The sequence below is a fragment of the Cloeon dipterum genome, chromosome 2, assembly GCF_949628265.1.
Source record: "Cloeon dipterum chromosome 2, ieCloDipt1.1, whole genome shotgun sequence".
NCBI lineage: Eukaryota > Metazoa > Arthropoda > Insecta > Ephemeroptera > Baetidae > Cloeon > Cloeon dipterum.
In genome coordinates, this window is record NC_088787.1 from 16,199,463 (window position 1) to 16,217,602 (window position 18,140).

General features: G+C 44.2%; 1 protein-coding gene across 2 annotated transcripts in view; it reads left to right on the plus strand.

Annotated features, from left to right (window-relative positions):
- LOC135935637 (lachesin-like) overlaps window positions 1–18,140 on the plus strand; it is a 102,708-nt gene that overhangs the window by 54,928 nt on the left and 29,640 nt on the right. For both annotated transcript variants that reach the window (XM_065478116.1, XM_065478117.1), the window contains exon 3: window positions 16,005–16,111. In XM_065478116.1, coding sequence (XP_065334188.1) covers window positions 16,005–16,111 — 107 coding nt within the window. The remainder of the gene's footprint in view (window positions 1–16,004; window positions 16,112–18,140) is intronic.

Sequence of the window (18,140 nt, forward strand, 5' to 3'; positions counted from 1 at the left end):
CAAGGGCAGACCTAATATTTGCCTTGGACATAAAGCAGCAAGCGGTTTTCCTTGCTTGCCTGCCTGGCCAGGGCCGCCGCCGCTGCCGCGCAGAGAGATGTTATTTAGTAATAAAGCCGTGCCTGGACAAACAGACATGGATGGATCGCAGCCAGAATGTGGCCTCGCACACACAGCTAGCACTCAATAATCGCACTTGTGAAATATTCTTGCTCGCTTCTTCGTCTCGGCCTCTGCCAAAGCGATTAAATCCGGCCCTGTGTTTGTGAGGCGAATTTGCAAATAAAAGCGGTGCGTTTGAAGCCGCGCCCCATTCATCCTCGCTCTCTGCACTACTCTCTTGGGTTCCTCTCTTGTGGCTGCGGAAGTAAAGTGCCGCAGGCCGTGGTTTTTTGGGCGCTGCTCCACTTCAATTACAGTGCAGCCAGCGGCACGTTTTGTTCCGATTGTTTATCTTCAAATAATTTCTTGCTCGAACATTTCCCTCTCTGCGCGATGTCTTCGAATGATAAATTGAACTTTTCATGTTCTCCGAATCTCGGTGAAATATCATATCGGTGGCCGCACACACCGCGTGCAAAGTGCCAAAATGCAGAATTGTGCCAAAGCAATAAAATTTTTACAGCTCGGCTCGCCACCGCACGCTGAGAGCACTGAATGGGCCCTCGTTGAAAATTCCCTTTTCTGGCCCGCGTGCGATTAAAAAGCGACGCTGCATGAAACTTTCATGCCCGAATTTGCAAAGGACAAAAATGGCAAGCAAAACATGGTGGTGGCGCGGCGCTGGGTGATAAGATCGGCCGGCGGCCGTAAAAGACGATGTGTCTGTTGTGCGCTGGAAGCACGCCGGCGGCGCCGTTTTTGTTTAGCCAAGGATGCAGCAAATAAGAACTGTCCGCGCACGGCGCGACTCGAGCAAAGACAATGTCGACAATCAGCGACGTTTCCTGCCAGCAAACAATCTGTCAAAGAGCAAATCCTCCTCACCGCTTGCTTGCCACAGATAAGCTGTCATCTGGCGGTCCAATTAATGCCGCCTGCATTATGCTGCTCACCCACCAGAATAATTAATAAGTCCCTTGCCAGGCACTGGCTTTGTGATTCTTTCTCTAATTATTCTAAAACTCTCTCGCCCGCATTCTGGTATACTGCTGATGCTGCTCATCCTGGCAAGCGAGTGCGAGAGCTGCCAAATCAGGAACGACTGTTAGTCTTTAGCTGCCTTTTGTGCACTCACGATTGACGTTCCAACCGGAATAATCGAATGCGTTCTTCCTTTGGGGGAACTGTGGGCATTTTATGATATACAACCGAAAAAGTATGCTCTTGGGAGAATCTTTCCAAAAAATTGTTTATATATTACTAATTTCAAAAAAGAAGATTTATAAATATCCAAGATTAATCATACAAATCAGGAACAAGTTTGGTATTTTTACCAAAATTGTTCAAAAAAAGAAAGCAGAACATTTTCCACGGTGATTAAGAGCAAATTTGAGAATTTTGCTGTTTTTGAACTATTCTTAAAAAAGACCACGCACGTCAGGCTTATTAAATCAATATTAGAAAAGTAGTCGAGTAGCATGTGCCGCAAATTTGGAATCGACAGTTACAAAAAAAATATGGCGCTTAAAGGTCGTTCTTTTCAGTCATCCAGTTTGAGGAAAACCTGAAACTTGGTGAATATTTTTGGTAGGTCTCCACCCAAATTGAAAGTTCCAACTTTTTGAAGTAAATTTTTCTCCCTCTGGAAATCCCTAATGTTAGCCGATTATTCAAACGAACTGCCGGATTTCGCTGGGTTAAATGAAGCAGAAAAACTGAGGAGAACCTTTCTGATGGTGGAAGAGCGAAAGAAACGGCCGCAAAAAAACGTCGGAATCTTGAGGAGATCAGTCAAATTTCTGGCGCAAATCAGATACCCGGCGCAGACGGAGGGACTACGCCCTTGAAGGAACACACTTTGCCGCCGCGCCCAGTCAACGCCGCTGGCCATTTTTGGGGGCGGAAAAGACTTTATGCAGTGTCATCGCATGTCATCTTGATGAAGTCGTCCCCTGACAGATGACTTTTCATCTTGGCAGTCATCAAGGGGAACAATAACACCGCGCTCGGCAACACGATAAACCTCTTTCGGGCCGTAAAAAATCAGCGGCAATAAAATAGCGCCGGCCGTTATTATTGTTATTGCCATCAGCTAATGCACTCTCGCACTGCTTTTGATTTTATTAAATCGTTGGCTGGCTTCTGGCTGGCACACCACCAAATAATATTATACCACTGTTCGCACTCTCTCGTTTGCGGCCGCGCGCGCGTGGCATGATATTTGCCAGCTACTTGTGGCTGCCTGGAGCTGAGGCATGAATTTATGAGACTTGTTTTGGCCCTCCCCGCTGCAAGCCCGCCTCTTTGTTTATCCACCGACGGCGGGTGACGACGACGACGACGCCGACGACGACGGTGCTGGCTGGTGCCGCTGACACCATCACAATGCCTAATCGCTCCGCCAGCAATAACTTCTTCCGCTTCTGCGCCAATCACTTTTAAAGCTTTCGAGCTTGTTCACCGCTTCCGAGCAAACAAACTTCCACCACTTATTAACGCACGCATTACACGCGCTGCGGATGCGGCAAAAGGCGATTTCGCGGATTTGTCGGGTATTACTAATGCCATCCAGCGAGTGTGTGAGACGCCCGCCGCTCGTGCGGTAGCTAGAGAGAGTTCTATTCACGCCGCTGAAATTAGGGAAATTGGATTTTGATCCCATGAGCTCGGCGCAGAATCGCATGCTTGTTAGCTTCACATGAGTGCCCTCCTTCAATAAGACATATTTAATATACATGTTAAATTTAGATTGTGTATAATTAATTGCATTGCGTATTGTCTCTATTGATGGTTTGGTCATCCTAATTATTTCCAGATGATCTTGTTTGTTCAGTAAGAAGTTCCCTTTGGATGCAATCATTGTAAATTGACTTACATGAAAAACTTCAATTATAGGGATTTAAAAAATGAACTCGGAGCTGAGATTCCATACTTTTTTGCTCTTTTTATCCCTGTCCGAAGACCGGGAAGGGCGCGCGCTGCACTAGCACGAATGCTTGAACCCGGGTCCCAATAACACCGCGAACGGATAACATGGGCGCACCAAGCCGCACAGGGACCCAGCCCACTCAAGGGCCACTTGCCATTTACTATTGAATAATTCATAATTTAATCATTTTTGAATTCAACTGTGCAAATATTCAAATTGAAATAATCTTAAAACATTAAATTCCTGTTTTATAATTGAAATTTTGGTTTGAATAAATATTATTTTAGCGTAATTTCCAAATGCCATATAAACAACGTCATAAACTATTTATTTTTGCTCAATTGAAATAATAAACGTGCTAGTAAAGTTAGTCAGATATAAACATTGAATAGACTAAAAAAAAATTAATATTCGAACATCAGACTCTTAGCTATTTGATAAAAGAACCGAGTAATCGAATATGTCGCTATTTTAATTAATTTATCGTCTTTATCCGTAAGATCTAAAAAGGTTCGGGAGCTTCTCACATAATTATCAATTATTAGCCACGAAGAATGCGAAGAATATATAACTGTTCTTTCATGAGGTCGTGGTAACAAAGTATAGAGAGATCACTACAATTTCCGGTGTCAGAGTTAAAAGTGTGTGAGTCGACTTTCGCACTCCTCTGTTTCACACTGAGCACAAAAACCTCTGGCTGCTGGATTTGTACCCCGGAGCTGCTTTTTCGGACATCCGAGGTTTGCTCTGAGGCAAAAAACAAAGCAAACGAGCGCGAAAGAGAGACGGCCGTGTGTGGAGATCGAGTGTTTTGTTTCGTCGTCAGCGGCGGTTGTGGAGTGGAGACGTGTTGGAGAACAACACGGCCAGTGATGCTGCTAAATGAGGAGCCGGAGGGGTCAGATAATGGGAAAAGGACAAATTAAGACAACACGGGCCTGCTGTTTGTGTCGTGGGAGAGAAAAACACCTGCGGCTGTGGATCCGCCAGAGGAAGAACACGAACTCTGCTCTGCTCTTTATCGACGTATCAACTGGATTAATGACGGCAAAAACACACCAACTGATATCGCAAATAGGCGAACACAAGGCGGAAACGACGCGAGCGCGCGTTCTCATGCCGGCCGAACTGCAATTATCCTGATTGTATCCAAAAGCGCAGATTTGCCCGCCGAGATAGAGTATTATTTGTGTGCGCTGTGCTGTGTTGTTGTTTCACTTAATCTAATGAAATACGCGGCGCGCACTGTGTGTGTGGTTTGCTCTTCGCTCTTGTGACCCCCGATCCACTTGGGGCCGCCCGTCGGACGCAAATTAAAAACGCGCGCACGCCGGATTTTTCGGTCCAGAATGCCATTTTCAGCCTCGATGATTTTCCCCTTTTGCCCGCTGGCCGTGAAAGCAGGATTTTCTCGACCTGGGAGCTGTCGCTTTCGGCGCGCGTGTGTGTGAAATTGCGCCAAATGTCATATTTTCCTCTTGACGCCCAGCCCCGCCGGACACCTCACAATCAGCTTTTTGTGCACAGCAAAAGTGACGGCTAATTAAAAACGGCGTTTTCATCAAAGGCCTATTTCCATTTTGCAGCGCTAACAGCCGAGAGCTTATCAGCTTGCTCTGTCGGATTTTCTTTGCTGAAAGTGTTGCGGCACAACTGCCAGAGAGCCAATAACAGTCTTGTGCTTTGCTCTCATTACTGAGCGTCCCGTACACTCGTCGGCAATTGCATTTTCTATGCAAACGAGCAAGTCGATGGACTCGTTTAAGTATATTCTCAGAATTAAACCACCCATTAGCGAGAGAGCTGCATTATGCGTCCCAGATTGATAAACAATTATGGCCTCATTAACTAAGTCATAATAAACAAGTTTGCTTAATAATGGCTTTAGTCCACAAATTTGTTTGTCAGGTAGTTGAAAAGAATATTGTGTGGGAAAATAAAAATCCCTGCACACTTTTCTTACTAAATAACAGAGCTGCTACGGCCTAAAATGCCTCATCAGCAATACTTTATCCATTTGAATGTACAAAAAAAAGAAAAATATATACGCTCTATTAAAAAATAATATTTTCACCTCGTTTGGGCGCACTCGTTGACAAATCATGAATTTGTTTTACAAGCGATATTTAAAAACTTTGGGTGACTCTCAGTTCATTTTAGCACACCAAAATTTCGATTGAATTTAAATTAACGTAATCGTTCTCTACTTTTCGTGGAGTTGACTAACGATGGGTTGTATAGTGTGAAATTTATAGAAAGAAAACTCGAGTGCCACGCAGGACTATAATAATAATAATAATAAGGAGTCCGATTGTTGCCGGCAACAAGAACGGACGCACTTCAAATTCGCTCCTCAGAATTTTCCCCTTTTGGCCCCGGCGTTGAACTTTGACTGGAAGAAACTGGCATCTCCTTGCTCAGCTTTTCACGCCGCATCGATCGACGTCAAAATTTCTTCTGGGGAACAAGATTTCGGCCCAAAATTCTGGTTTTGAAGTTCTGCCCGGCGAGTGAGTACGATTCCATCCAAGCAACAATGGCAAAGACCAACAAGCGCCCGAGTAGCTCGCCAATGGCACCCTGCGAATTTTCGCTCGCGACACCGCAGAATCGCGCCGAGGGGCTCTGCCTTGGCGGAGAGGAGTCCTCTTTAGCCGGAGGATGCGGCTCTTCGTCCAAGAAACCGGCCACCGCAACGACCATCGAGGGATCTCAGCTTGGGACGACCCAGAGTCGACCCCGCCGTGCCCTCAACCCTACCATTGAACGAGCGACAGCCGGCACTCCTGAAGAAAGAAATTCATTTTCGGACGAGGGGTGGCTCTAAGCCTGCGAAAAAGACTGGCCGGGGGAGTGGAATCGAGTTCCAGCGCCAAATCTCCCTGACGAGTTGCTGGGGGCCAGCGTGGAAGAGCGACAAGCCTTGGCTAACGCCCGGCTGCTCACCATGCTTCTAACTCAGCCAAGTCAACTTTGAGAAAACCAATCCGAGCTGAAGACGAAGTTTCTGGCCATCATCCTGATCAGTCGAACAGGCCTCACGGCTCCTGGTGGGTGATGGCTGCGTGGGACCAAGACTGAAGTGAGGACCGGCGCCCTGAACTCGCCTTCGGAGACAACCCCGGCTAATCCGATTTGTCCAGGCGCCATTTCCCGACTTGGCCTCTTTTGTAGGCCCGTCGGGTTATGTGTATCTCTGTTCATCCAGAATAAATACAGAATAATAATAATAAGGAGTCCGATTGTTGCCGGCAACAAGAACGGACGCACTTCAAATTCGCTCCTCAGAATTTTCCCCTTTTGGCCCCGACGTTGAACTTTGACTGGAAGAAACTGGCATCTCCTTGCTCAGCTTTTCACGCCGCATCGATCGACGTCAAAATTTCTTCTGGGGAACAAGATTTCGGCCCAAAATTCTGGTTTTGAAGTTCTGCCCGGCGAGTGAGTACGATTCCATCCAAGCAACAATGGCAAAGACCAACAAGCGCCCGAGTAGCTCGCCAATGGCACCCTGCGAATTTTCGCTCGCGACACCGCAGAATCGCGCCGAGGGGCTCTGCCTTGGCGGAGAGGAGTCCTCTTTAGCCGGAGGATGCGGCTCTTCGTCCAAGAAACCGGCCACCGCAACGACCATCGAGGGATCTCAGCTTGGGACGACCCAGAGTCGACCCCGCCGTGCCCTCAACCCTACCATCGAACGAGCGACAGCCGGCACTCCTGAAGAAAGAAATTCATTTTCGGACGAGGGGTGGCTCTAAGCCTGCGAAAAAGACTGGCCGGGGGAGTGGAATCGAGTTCCAGCGCCAAATCTCCCTGACGAGTTGCTGGGGGCCAGCGTGGAAGAGCGACAAGCCTTGGCTAACGCCCAGCTGCTCACCATGCTTCTAACTCAGCCAAGTCAACTTTGAGAAAACCAATCCGAGCTGAAGACGAAGTTTCTGGCCATCATCCTGATCAGTCGAACAGGCCTCACGGCTCCTGGTGGGTGATGGCTGCGTGGGACCAAGACTGAAGTGAGGACCGGCGCCCTGAACTCGCCTTCGGAGACAACCCCGGCTAATCCGATTTGTCCAGGCGCCATTTCCCGACTTGGCCTCTTTTGTAGGCCCGTCGGGTTATGTGTATCTCTGTTCATCCAGAATAAATACAGAATAATAATAATTTATTTGTCTTTTGGCATGTACATAATTTAACACAGTACCAAAACAAAATTCATATATTCTACAAACGAAGAGAATTCCGGATTAGTGGTTCGTTGAAAACGCCTGGGGCTGATCTCATTAGTCATTACTGAGAAACTGAGCACAATCGAATCGTAAATAAATTTCACTCATAGCCGTATATACCCACATCCTTCTAACAAACCTCTGTAAAAAAACAGAGCAATTACGTTAATTTTAATTTCTTTGATATTTCCGCTTGGGTAATTTTCTTACTTGTTCTCTTGTAAAAACCATTGCGACATTTGACACCAAATAGGAAAATGTTCCGCTGCCAGAGCAGTTGCGGAAACTAAAGAGGTTCAAAAAATAACTAGCCATTTCAATAATATTATTGTTTACATTTATTTGAAAAATGCCTGAACGTGAAAAGGTAAATCTTCGTGGGCGTGGCAGCAGATTTTAACTTTGCCAAGGGTATAGGAATCAGAATCAGAGGCAGCGTTGCGAGGCACTTTGTTCTGGTCCCGCGAGAGAGTCGCGAATAAACGAGAGTGAGCGAACAGTGCGACTGTAAACTGTTTGCATTTATTTCTTCGCCAAACAGCGGCATTTATTACAAAGTTGTATCTCAATTAAAATCAAATAAAAGGGTTGCACGCTGAGCCACTTTGTGGATGCACACAGAGTGTACTGCCAGCATACATTTGCGAATAATGTGTGTCAGCGCGCGAGTTGTGCACTACACTACTTTTAGTGCATCCGCACGAGTTAATTTGAAAGCTCCATAATACGTCATTTCGCGAGAGTCGCGATATGGAACACGAAATAAAACAGGCAGACAGATAAAAGTCCGCGCGTATCCTGGTGTGACAATTATAATAACACAGATACAGCACATCTGTTGGAATACTGCAACACGATGCTGGAGTGAAAAAAACGTGCCGGCAACGGCGACTGCATTATTTCAAATGATTACGTACATACACACGTGAAATGGATGCTCGCCGGCACGGTTTATTAATGTGGCCCGATGCAGCGAACGCACTCAAACGTGACTTCAAATAAACAGCGCGCGGACGCTGCTGGATTTGCATCAAGCAAATTAATTAAGCCCAGTGGCGGTGCAGCCGATGCAAATTAATCGCTCCCGGGCGCCGCCAAAAATGGAAATATTTCCACTTTGCTGATTGTGCGAGTCAGGCCAAATGTAGGTGGCCGGCCTGCGCGAGTGGGGTGATGAAATTGTGTTATTTTTCAAGTGCCTCTCACACCCACCCGGATTATTTGTTTGCACCACCAACAGCTCCAAATTAATTAAATTTGTCTCGCTGTTAATTATTTGATTAACAAATTCGAACGTTGCGAGCAAAATTCATTACTCACTGCGCTTTTGATTCTCATTGTTTGATGTTCGCCTCCGAAAATTTGCTTTTCAATTTTTTAAAGAGAGCAATGGTAACATTTTATTTGTGCTTTTGACACTTTAATAATTGTTGATTTAGTAGCCAATAAAGGCAGAAGCACTCGAGGATGTCATAAGTTTTCAGTTGAAATTAAATGCAGCTTCCTCAGTGTAAAACTAGCTGTTTATTTTTACACATATACATTCAAACTAGTTTCAGTTGCTGGTCGAGTAGGAAATTTCTGTACTAATGCGGAAAAGTGAACACCGAAAAAGGTCTCCATAATGCTGAAACAGCCTTATTCACTGTTTGATTATTCGCGCAGTGAGGAGGAAAATCACTCTCCGGCGCGATTGAAGAGACTGCCTGCGCCGGCAAAAGTTAAAGAGCCTCGATAAAAAACTTGGTACTTACGCAAAATTTAATGGTGCGAAAGAGCAACAGATGATTAAAGAGCGGCTGCTTCAGACGATCGCCACCGAAATTAAGCTCAATCACCGCGTGCTCGGCGGGTAGACTAGAGCACTCTATCGCCACTGAGGTGGGCAATTGAATGGCGACGCAATGAGGCGTGTAATTAGCAGGCGGGCCTCTCGAGGCCTGATTAGAGGCTTCTCCTCGCCCTCTCACGTCGTCTCCTCTTTCGCCCTTTGGTCCGACACCTCTCAAACAACCCTCTAATTAACAACAAGCAAGTCAGGACGCGCGCGGTTTCGCCGACCCAGACTGTTTTAATATATATGTCACTCTCTCATACCGTCGACCTTTCGTCGCCTGCTGCAGACCTTCAGCTTCATACTGTGTTGGTTTTCCTGCAAAAGCGGTTTTGGATCTTATGGAGTATTTCTTATTTGCTTACACCGCTGAACTCTGTCTCGAGCGTTGTCTAGTGGAGATTAAAATCTTCCGTGAAGCAGGAAACTGACTCTTTCAAGACATTGGTTTCTGTGTAACTTTGTCACAAGTCGTAAAAATAAATTATCTATTAAAATTTAGATGCGTATCTTATAACTAGGGACGGACATTAATTTTATTACTTCAGAAATAAACTTGGTACGATTCTGCACTAAAAACTTGTGTTTCTTATTGAATACTTATCAAAAAATCATGCAATTGATACTTACGCTAAATTTATATTTCTCCCCTAAACTTCACACAGGAAAAATGTGCTAGATTTTGTCACTACTATCGTCTAACCGAAATAAAATGTCATCGATTTTGTTTCTTGCCTTGGGCAATCATTGATGAAAGGGGATCAAACAAATTTTATGGTAAACGTCAAAGGGAAATATAAATTAGGCGAAAATAATTTATTTATTCAGAGTGTTGAAGGAAAATTCAGAGTATCTCAAAGCAATGGTTTGATTTCTTCTCTCGAAGGATTTCAAGTTGGTAAATTGATTCAAAGTGAGAGGCGGTTGAAAAATCAAGTGTTCAACTAACTTGCTTATTTCCTCGAGCGTCGTCGTTTTTGGCAATTCTTGGTTCTTTGCCGAAAGAGAAGTCCCACATACCTTCGTGCGTGTTTATTATTCCGACCAAAAGTATGCAAAATTGGGTAAGAGGCTTTGCCGAGCCGGCCTCCTCCGCCTTCTATTGGCACCTAATTGAATCGGCCTTTATGTTGCTTGCTGTAAAAGCTTCTTTTCAGCGCCCTCGAAATTGAGTGATATCAAAAGGATTGCCGCCCGCCCTGCATATTAATCATTTGCAAATGTGTGTCTTCCTCTCTCTCGCTCTCCTTCATCTCTTCGCTGCTTCTGCTTGTTACGAAATTAAATTGGTCCGCCCGGCGCGTCTTATTCCGGAGACGGCGAAATAAAAAAGAAAAAAGCGCGCTCCGCCACTCTATAAGGGAATTTGCTTGCTTGTTGCCTTGGTTTTTGTGGAGAGCCGCCCAATCTTGCTAATGGAACACAAAACTAGTTCCCTCCTCCACTCTCCAGGCACGACTTCTTTTCTCCTAGCGCCGTCGCCGCCACCACGTGGTGTTTTTCCTATTTCGGCTTAAATTTTATCTGGAAGCGGCGAACCACTTCAAAGATATGATTGCTGGCCGTGATAAGGGCCGGGCTGGCGAGTTTGTCACCATCTCTGTCCGCCGGCCGGACAACGAGAGCATTAGCCGCCAACTGGATTGCAAGAGCTGGCTGGCTGGCTGGCTGGCGTCGCACCACCATAACAAAGCGTGCGCCGGCCTTTGTTCGAAATAAACAGCCAGCAAGCAGCTCTCTCTCTCTCTCTCTCTCTCGCAATAAAGAAATGCACTTACCACCCAGCAGATGGATATCGCCGTCGCCGCTCGCCTCCTCTCGTGCTATTTGCAAATGATGCTTTTTGTTTGCTCCTCCGCGTGTGCATGGTGATCTTGATGGATTGGCCGCTGGAAAGCTGCTGCTGTTGCTAAGAAATTTTTGCCGCTGCCCTATTTTCGGCGTCTGTTCGCTGTCGCCGCCGGCAAAAACCCAGTTTCGTCGGTTGCATATGGGGGAGAGCGAGATGGTTTCGTCAATTTAGGCGGCCGTAAAACAGGATTGTTGTGTGCTGGTTTCCATGCAATTTTAGGCCAGATTAATTGCCAGCCGGGTTGTTGGCAAAGCGTTTTCAGCCGTCGTAATAAAGCCTAGAATGGAGCTGTTAAATGGATGTGGTGAAGTTGACTAGATGTCCTGGTTATGAGCATTTTTGATTAAATAAAGATGGAGTTCTTGAGAGGTAATTGCATAACACGACATCAACCTTGTTGATTTCAGGGTTGTTTTGAGAGGAAATTTGCTCTCAAGAATAGATGTAGTTGTTTTGCTTCTATTTAAAAATGACACGACCAAGATTTAATTTTAACTGTTAACAGATTATGCAAACAGCTTTACTTTTTACTCCATGTGCCACTTTAAGAGGATAGGTGACTAACAAATTGTTATAGTGTAAATTGAAGAGTTTTAAGGACAAAATCATTTATAACGTTTCCACATTGTACAGAGAGTGAAGTTGTGTCTGTTAAATATTCAATGATTCCAGCTTTTGAACCATTCCCGCACTATTGAGATGTTGTGTAAGAGCACAATCCCTTAGGCCTAATCAGCAATACAGCCAGCTAAACAAAATCCATTTTTAATTGCTTGGACCGAAACAAGAATTCAAGAAAAAAAATCATAAAATTTAAAACAAAAAATATTGAATTATGCAGCCACGCATCACTTTGGTGTCACGCAGGTTGCATACATCATCCTTTCTTTCGTGTAGTTTAAAAAATTTGATAGTTTCTGCGCATTTCCTACTGTGTATCATTTCATTCAATGGACATCTGTAAACTAGCATATCATAGAATGAAATAAATAATCATGTTTTTTTCTATTAAGAAGCATTAAGATTGCAAAACATGGCAAATCTACAGAGAGTTAAATTAAAAGTCTGCGCATTTAAGATCATAGAAATCAGGCGAAATGAAATCTGCTTATGAAAAAAATTCCTCAGTGAGCAGTTTATATCGCAGACCATAATCAGCATCTGCAAAAACTACCGAGATGTTGTAATCCTCTTCAAATTCATCAAAGCGGCTTTCTTTTTAAGAGAACCAATAATGAATGAAATACTAGAATTATATGACTGGTAGAGCTTTTTCTGTGACTTGAGAACATTTTCGTGTTTCCACGCACCCGAGTTAACGCGAGCGTCTGCTGAGTGAAGATCGGACAGACAATGGAGCCAAATGTTCACTTTTCGAGAGCTTATTGTGACGACATAAAGAAAATCGCCCCTTATTGTAATACCTCCCGCTCCTTTCCATTCGCCATTCTCCATCCCGCACAATGCACAATCGCGCCAGTTCATTTTGTTAATGAGACAGCGCTACGCTTGATTTTCTGCGAAAAAGCGAGACCAGCGAATACTGGCTGCACAATTAAAAATGAGTGATTTCTGATCAAGACGCGCGCGGGCGCGCGGCTGGTGAGGATGAGCAGCTGAAAAGAAATGATGAGGCCTTTGTTGGCTCGCAGCTTGTTTTTCTCATCTGTTGTGTGCTCGGTTGGCGAGGAAAGAATGGAGTCGCCGCCGTATGCTCCCGATCGCGCGCGCGGCCATATCGATATTGGCACACAGCCTTCGGTGGCGCAGAGCCAGCGAATAATATCTAACTTGATGCATCTCCGTCTCATGCTATTTGCTATCCAAACGCGACCGTAATTGAATTTATTTGCCGGCGAATATTCGGTCACAAGGGAAATGCTCATATATATCTTTGCAAATCAACAATGACCTCTGGTTTGCCGCTTGATTAATCTTTTATAAAAATGGTAAAGTTTTTCATCTAGTACCTTTTGATTAAATCAAAACTATATATGGAGAGTCAATGAACAGATTGACATTAGTAAAAATATAGGAAAAATTAAATTGGCCATTCCGTGAAATTTTCCATTAATTATGGTGATATTGTAGAGCTTTTGTTGGTACTCAATTTGCATACAGCCGTAGATTTTACAACACACCAAAATATTCTTTTGTCACCCCTGACAGTTAAGAATGACTAAAAATCAAACAAGAGTAGCAGAAATTTTAGTTCTTCATCGTGACAAGTTGTTGACTTATAATGCTGCAAAATTAATGGATGAGGAGATATTTTGCATTTTGTTGTTTTCTTGATAAAATTCAAATGTATCTTCTTCTTTCTTGGCGTCAAAATCGTATCACTCCAACTCAAAGCTAGATTCATGATTGTCATTTTTAATAATAATATTATAATTGGTCAAAACACGCACTTGTCAACCCTTTCAAAAATTCATTACGCTGTCTTATTGGGTCCCTTACGAGTGACAACAAATATAAAGATAACATCAATTGAACCATAATATGCAAGCAAAACAATTTACCAGAATCGAAGAGATTCACTAAGCAAGCAAGGGTATTTTCTCCTCCCGTACAATCAGCATGCCGCTGATTGGATTGGTATTAAGTTGCAAAGCACACCAGCGCAATCGAAATTGCAGACGCAGCGAATCGTTAGCTGCATTTATTATTCATGGCCATTTTACTTGCACAAATCGCGTGCGGCCATTGAAGAGCCGAGAGCAGAGGGTGCTCGGATGGGTCAACCGCGTCTGCAGAGTCCAATATTTGCCCTGCTCGTGATTGCGCCACTGAAAGGAACTTGCCCTGCAGCGATTTGCTCGCACACTGCATTCCGCATTCTGGGAATATTTGCACTGGCGTCGCAAGCAAGCATGCCGTGTTTCTTTTTTCGCGCTCAAACTTCGCGTTTAATCCATTCGGCTCGGCGTTTGTTATTAAAAGATTGCAGCCGTGCATCTTTTGTCCCGCTGCTTTCTGCTGCTTCGTGTTCCGCTGGCTGAGCAATGTGTGTCGCCATTATTGCGGACCACCTGCCGTCCCGCTCGTGACTTAATCCGTGCCGCGTAAATAATGACCGCGACGTGCAAACACAATACTCAATAATGGAAACGTTTGCAACTCGCTCCGCAGCACAACTTTCAATGAAATGTGTGTGACGCGGAAAAGCCCGCGGATTTTACAGATTGCACACGGATGTTCATTTTTGCTACACAGCGAATTTCTCGTTAAATACATTGATCGCGTGTTTCATAAAAATATCCTTTCAGTTTTACTATTTGAGTGCTCATTGTAGAGTTGAGGATTTATGACAAGAAAAAATTGTAGGGACTTTGGACTAGTCAAAAAATGCTTTGAAGCCATTTTAAACAGTTAATTTATCCTCTACTCCAAGCAATCGTTCCTACCCAAGAGAGCTCAATTTTAAAGTTAGTTAAAACATCTTTTTTAGATTAAATGGACAGTTAAATTGAAATATGCATAATAAAAAACTAGAAATTCCATGATTCATTAGTGGGAGGTTTGTATTAAAAAAATAAACAAAATATCATTAGTTCGATATTTTTCCTCCCTCTACAAACAAAGATTTAAAAAATGACTTGAAATCTGCCTGGAAAATATGGGTTTTGGAGGACATATTTATTTAATGCTACAAAATAAATACCGTTTTGAGAGAGGTTATTTAAGGGTCATCACAGAAAATTTAGATGCTTAATATGGATTCTACCGCAGTTTTAAAAGGTCCAAAAGCAAATACCAGACTCGAAGGAAAAACTAAATTTTCAACTCCATTCATTTTATACTTTTTGTGAGCTATCTCTGAATTTTTTATTCGCAATGTTTAAATTTTTCTGAAATTTATTACCTTCTTTATCCGACTTGCTAATGCTGTGGCAGTAAAGGACAAAATTTCCACTGGCATGACTCGAGACAGCTGTTAAAATGTACATGTCGAACGGTGCCAAGATATGTACCAGTTTTTATCAGCGAGAACTGACATCTCATTCAACGAGTCATGCCTTTGTAAACTTTAATTCGAGCGGTTGTAAAACGCCTTGCAACAAGACTGGCAATTTTCAGTCTGTTATAGAAGGACGAAAACGACGGGTTTATGCGCTCGTCGCGCCAGTAAAGGATCGTGTGTGTGCGCGCATAAAAGCGGCTCCCAATCGGGATTAATTTTTTTGCATCACTTGCAGCCGAGCGAAGAGACGAAGAAACGCGACACGTGCAGGGAAAACCACCCGCTGGCTGCGTCACGTTCGCGATTCTTGGCCGACGAACAGTGGGACGCAAATGAGAATGAATTATTCGCTGCTCCTTTATTAAATAATCCTGGCCGTAAAATAATTCAGCCCCGTTTAACTCGGTGACTTATTCGAGATTTGTGCTCGCGCCGGCTCCTTTCTGCTCTTAAATATGGCGAGTGTGTGTCGCTTGGAAGACGGCCAGACAGCAGTGGGGGCGGCGGATTCGGCCAAAAGGGTGCTGTTTGCCAGCCAAATGACTCAAGAATAACTGCCAGCCTGGGCATTAATCTCGTTTGCGCCTGATTGACAGCCAGAGTCTTTCCTCAAACCAAAAAAAGCAGTCCGAAAATGCAGGCTGTTGGATTGAAAGAGGCCGGGGCACGCAGATAACGAAGCTGCTAGCTGGCTGGCTGGCAACTCAATTGTGTGTGTCACCTTGGCTGCTCGCAGTGTTTTAATCTTTTGAATATTCTCGCGTGCGCGGCGCCGCTCGCTCTCTCGCTCGTTCGCCTTCTTTTGACACTTCGCTTTCTCTCTTTCTCTCAGAGGATAAAAACTTTTCAATTTTCAAACTTCACTGACACACGGCCTGCTTTTTATCATATTACCGTCCTCTCTTTTATGAAAAAAGTTGCAGCGAGCGCCAAATCGCCTTTTATTCAGCGAGAAGCGCGCTCTCGCAGATTTTCTCACGCTCCGATTGACGAATTTAATCTCAGCACGCTAGCCACGTAGTGCTGCTGACGCCCACCGACTTATTAAACCGTTAATTGCCAACTGCAAATTGACGAACTGTTCTTTCTGTCCACAGGTGTTGCTTTCCAGCCTGAATTTGCCGAGCCCATCTTGAACCTGACCGTGCCCCTTGGCAGGGACGCCACGTTCACCTGCGTCGTCCGCCACCTTGGAGGTTACAGGGTAAGTAAATCCCTTTAGTTTGCAATCAACAGCGTTTTTGTCGCATTTTTTAACAAGGAGTTTCTTTTATTTAATTCTTAGCCACAAAGTATTTTTACTAATTTTTACAGCTTGTAAACTATTGTTAAATTATTGAATTTAATTTGTACTAACTGTAGACTAATTGAATGCTTTTTCGGTAAAAGTTATAGAAACAAAAAGTAGGAAGCTGTCCCCTTTGTTATACAATTTAAAACGTTACTTTTTACCTGGAAACCTTCTACGCCCACCTCAATTTGCTGAGCCCTGCACCGATGGCTAGCTAACTTTTATTCCACGAAAGTCAGTCGGCTGGGCTGGGCTGGGCTGCCCTGCTCCTGGCAGAAAATTAGCCTTTCAGCACTTTCCGCAGCTTTTGCAATCTGCGGTTAATCCACTTTCAACTCACCTCTGCTCCATAACACTAAAACGAGACCGTTTTTAATGCCGCGTCCAGGCTCAAAAATTCCGGTGCTCGCGAATAAAACAGGCGAGTGACACGCAAAACAACTGCAGTCTGATTAGGATTTCACCACACGTCCGTGAATAATGAAATTGAAACAATAATCGAGGCGGAATACGTGTGGCGGCATTCACGGCCGCCATTAAAAGGCTCTGGTCAAATAATGGTGCAACACGGAGCAGCGGCGCGGCGCGGGGATTATCTTGCCAGAGAATGGAACGTCATTAGCACAAAGGCACTATTTCCTCATCATCTATAATCTGCACCTGCTGCTTTTGTGAGTGAGCAGGCCGCGATTCCAGCCAGACCGGCCGGCGGGTGCTCCCAGAAAACCAACCCCCGTTGCCCATTGACAGTGATTACCCGCAAGGTGCTTCTTGCCCACGCAAATTTCGCCGTAAGTGCCCACGTGCGCGCCTCTCTCTCTCTTTTGCCTTATAACGAGTTTTCTTTTATGGACCCGCAGACCGCAGTGTGTGGTTTTTACATGTGCATAAACTTGGCTGAATGTTGTATTTAATCGTTAGCCAACAGTTATTTTACCATCCAAGAACTATATTCGCAAACTCACCCGTTGAAATTTCAGTGGAAATATTGCGTTTAAAAATTATTTTGCACTTCGCAATGAACTTCATTTTAAAATGAAGAAAAATACTTTAAAACTACAGTGATTTTGAAAATGTGCGTTGTTGTTAGTGCTTAAACGACAGTTGTAAAAAATTGTTCTTTTATAAAATAAATTGTGTAATGCGCATTAGTTTTTATCGTCATGCTACTATAGTTACAATTTTAAGAGAAAAAATCTAAGGCGTATGAGACAGGGCGATATTTCTGGTAAATAAGAGGACCAAGTAAGCTAGATCTTAAAGATACATAATATTAAACCGTCTAACTTTCAGTACTACAAAGTAAATCCCCTACGCTGCATGAAAAAGGTTTCTTCTTGTTAAGTTAAAAGAAAATGAGTATAAAAAATCAATAATATCATAATACTAGTGCAATAACGATTAAAAATCATTATAAAAAAGGATATCAAAAAATTTGTATCTTTTTGTTCATATTAGAGTTGACCAGACTTGACTGCAAAGATGTGCCATTTTCAGCAAGAGTCGAGACAACCTGGCCGCAATATCATGTAGCGCATGCCACATGCACAAGCAGCCACCGTCTTTTGCTTTTTAGTGCAAAATCCCGGTCTGAATCCAAATCAAAATTGATCGAGTCTCGCGGAAACACAGCACAGAGGCACACACTTTACGACGCCGGTCCATCGGCAGCTGCGAAATGCATCAGCGTCGGCATAAAATGCAAATAATATTAGAAACGCGTGTGTCCGTCCGCACAAGCTGGCTGAACTCCCCTCGCCAGTCGCCACGCCAGCCGGGTTGAAATTTTAATAAAACGCGGCAACCAACAAGCGGCGAGACACGCCGGAGAGTCATATTTTCGCGTTCGCTCTTTCTGTCCTTCTCGCTATTGCAAACGTGATTTGAAAACGCTAAGAGGCGACGTGCCGCTGCGCAAAGTGCCTTTTGACAATGACAACCG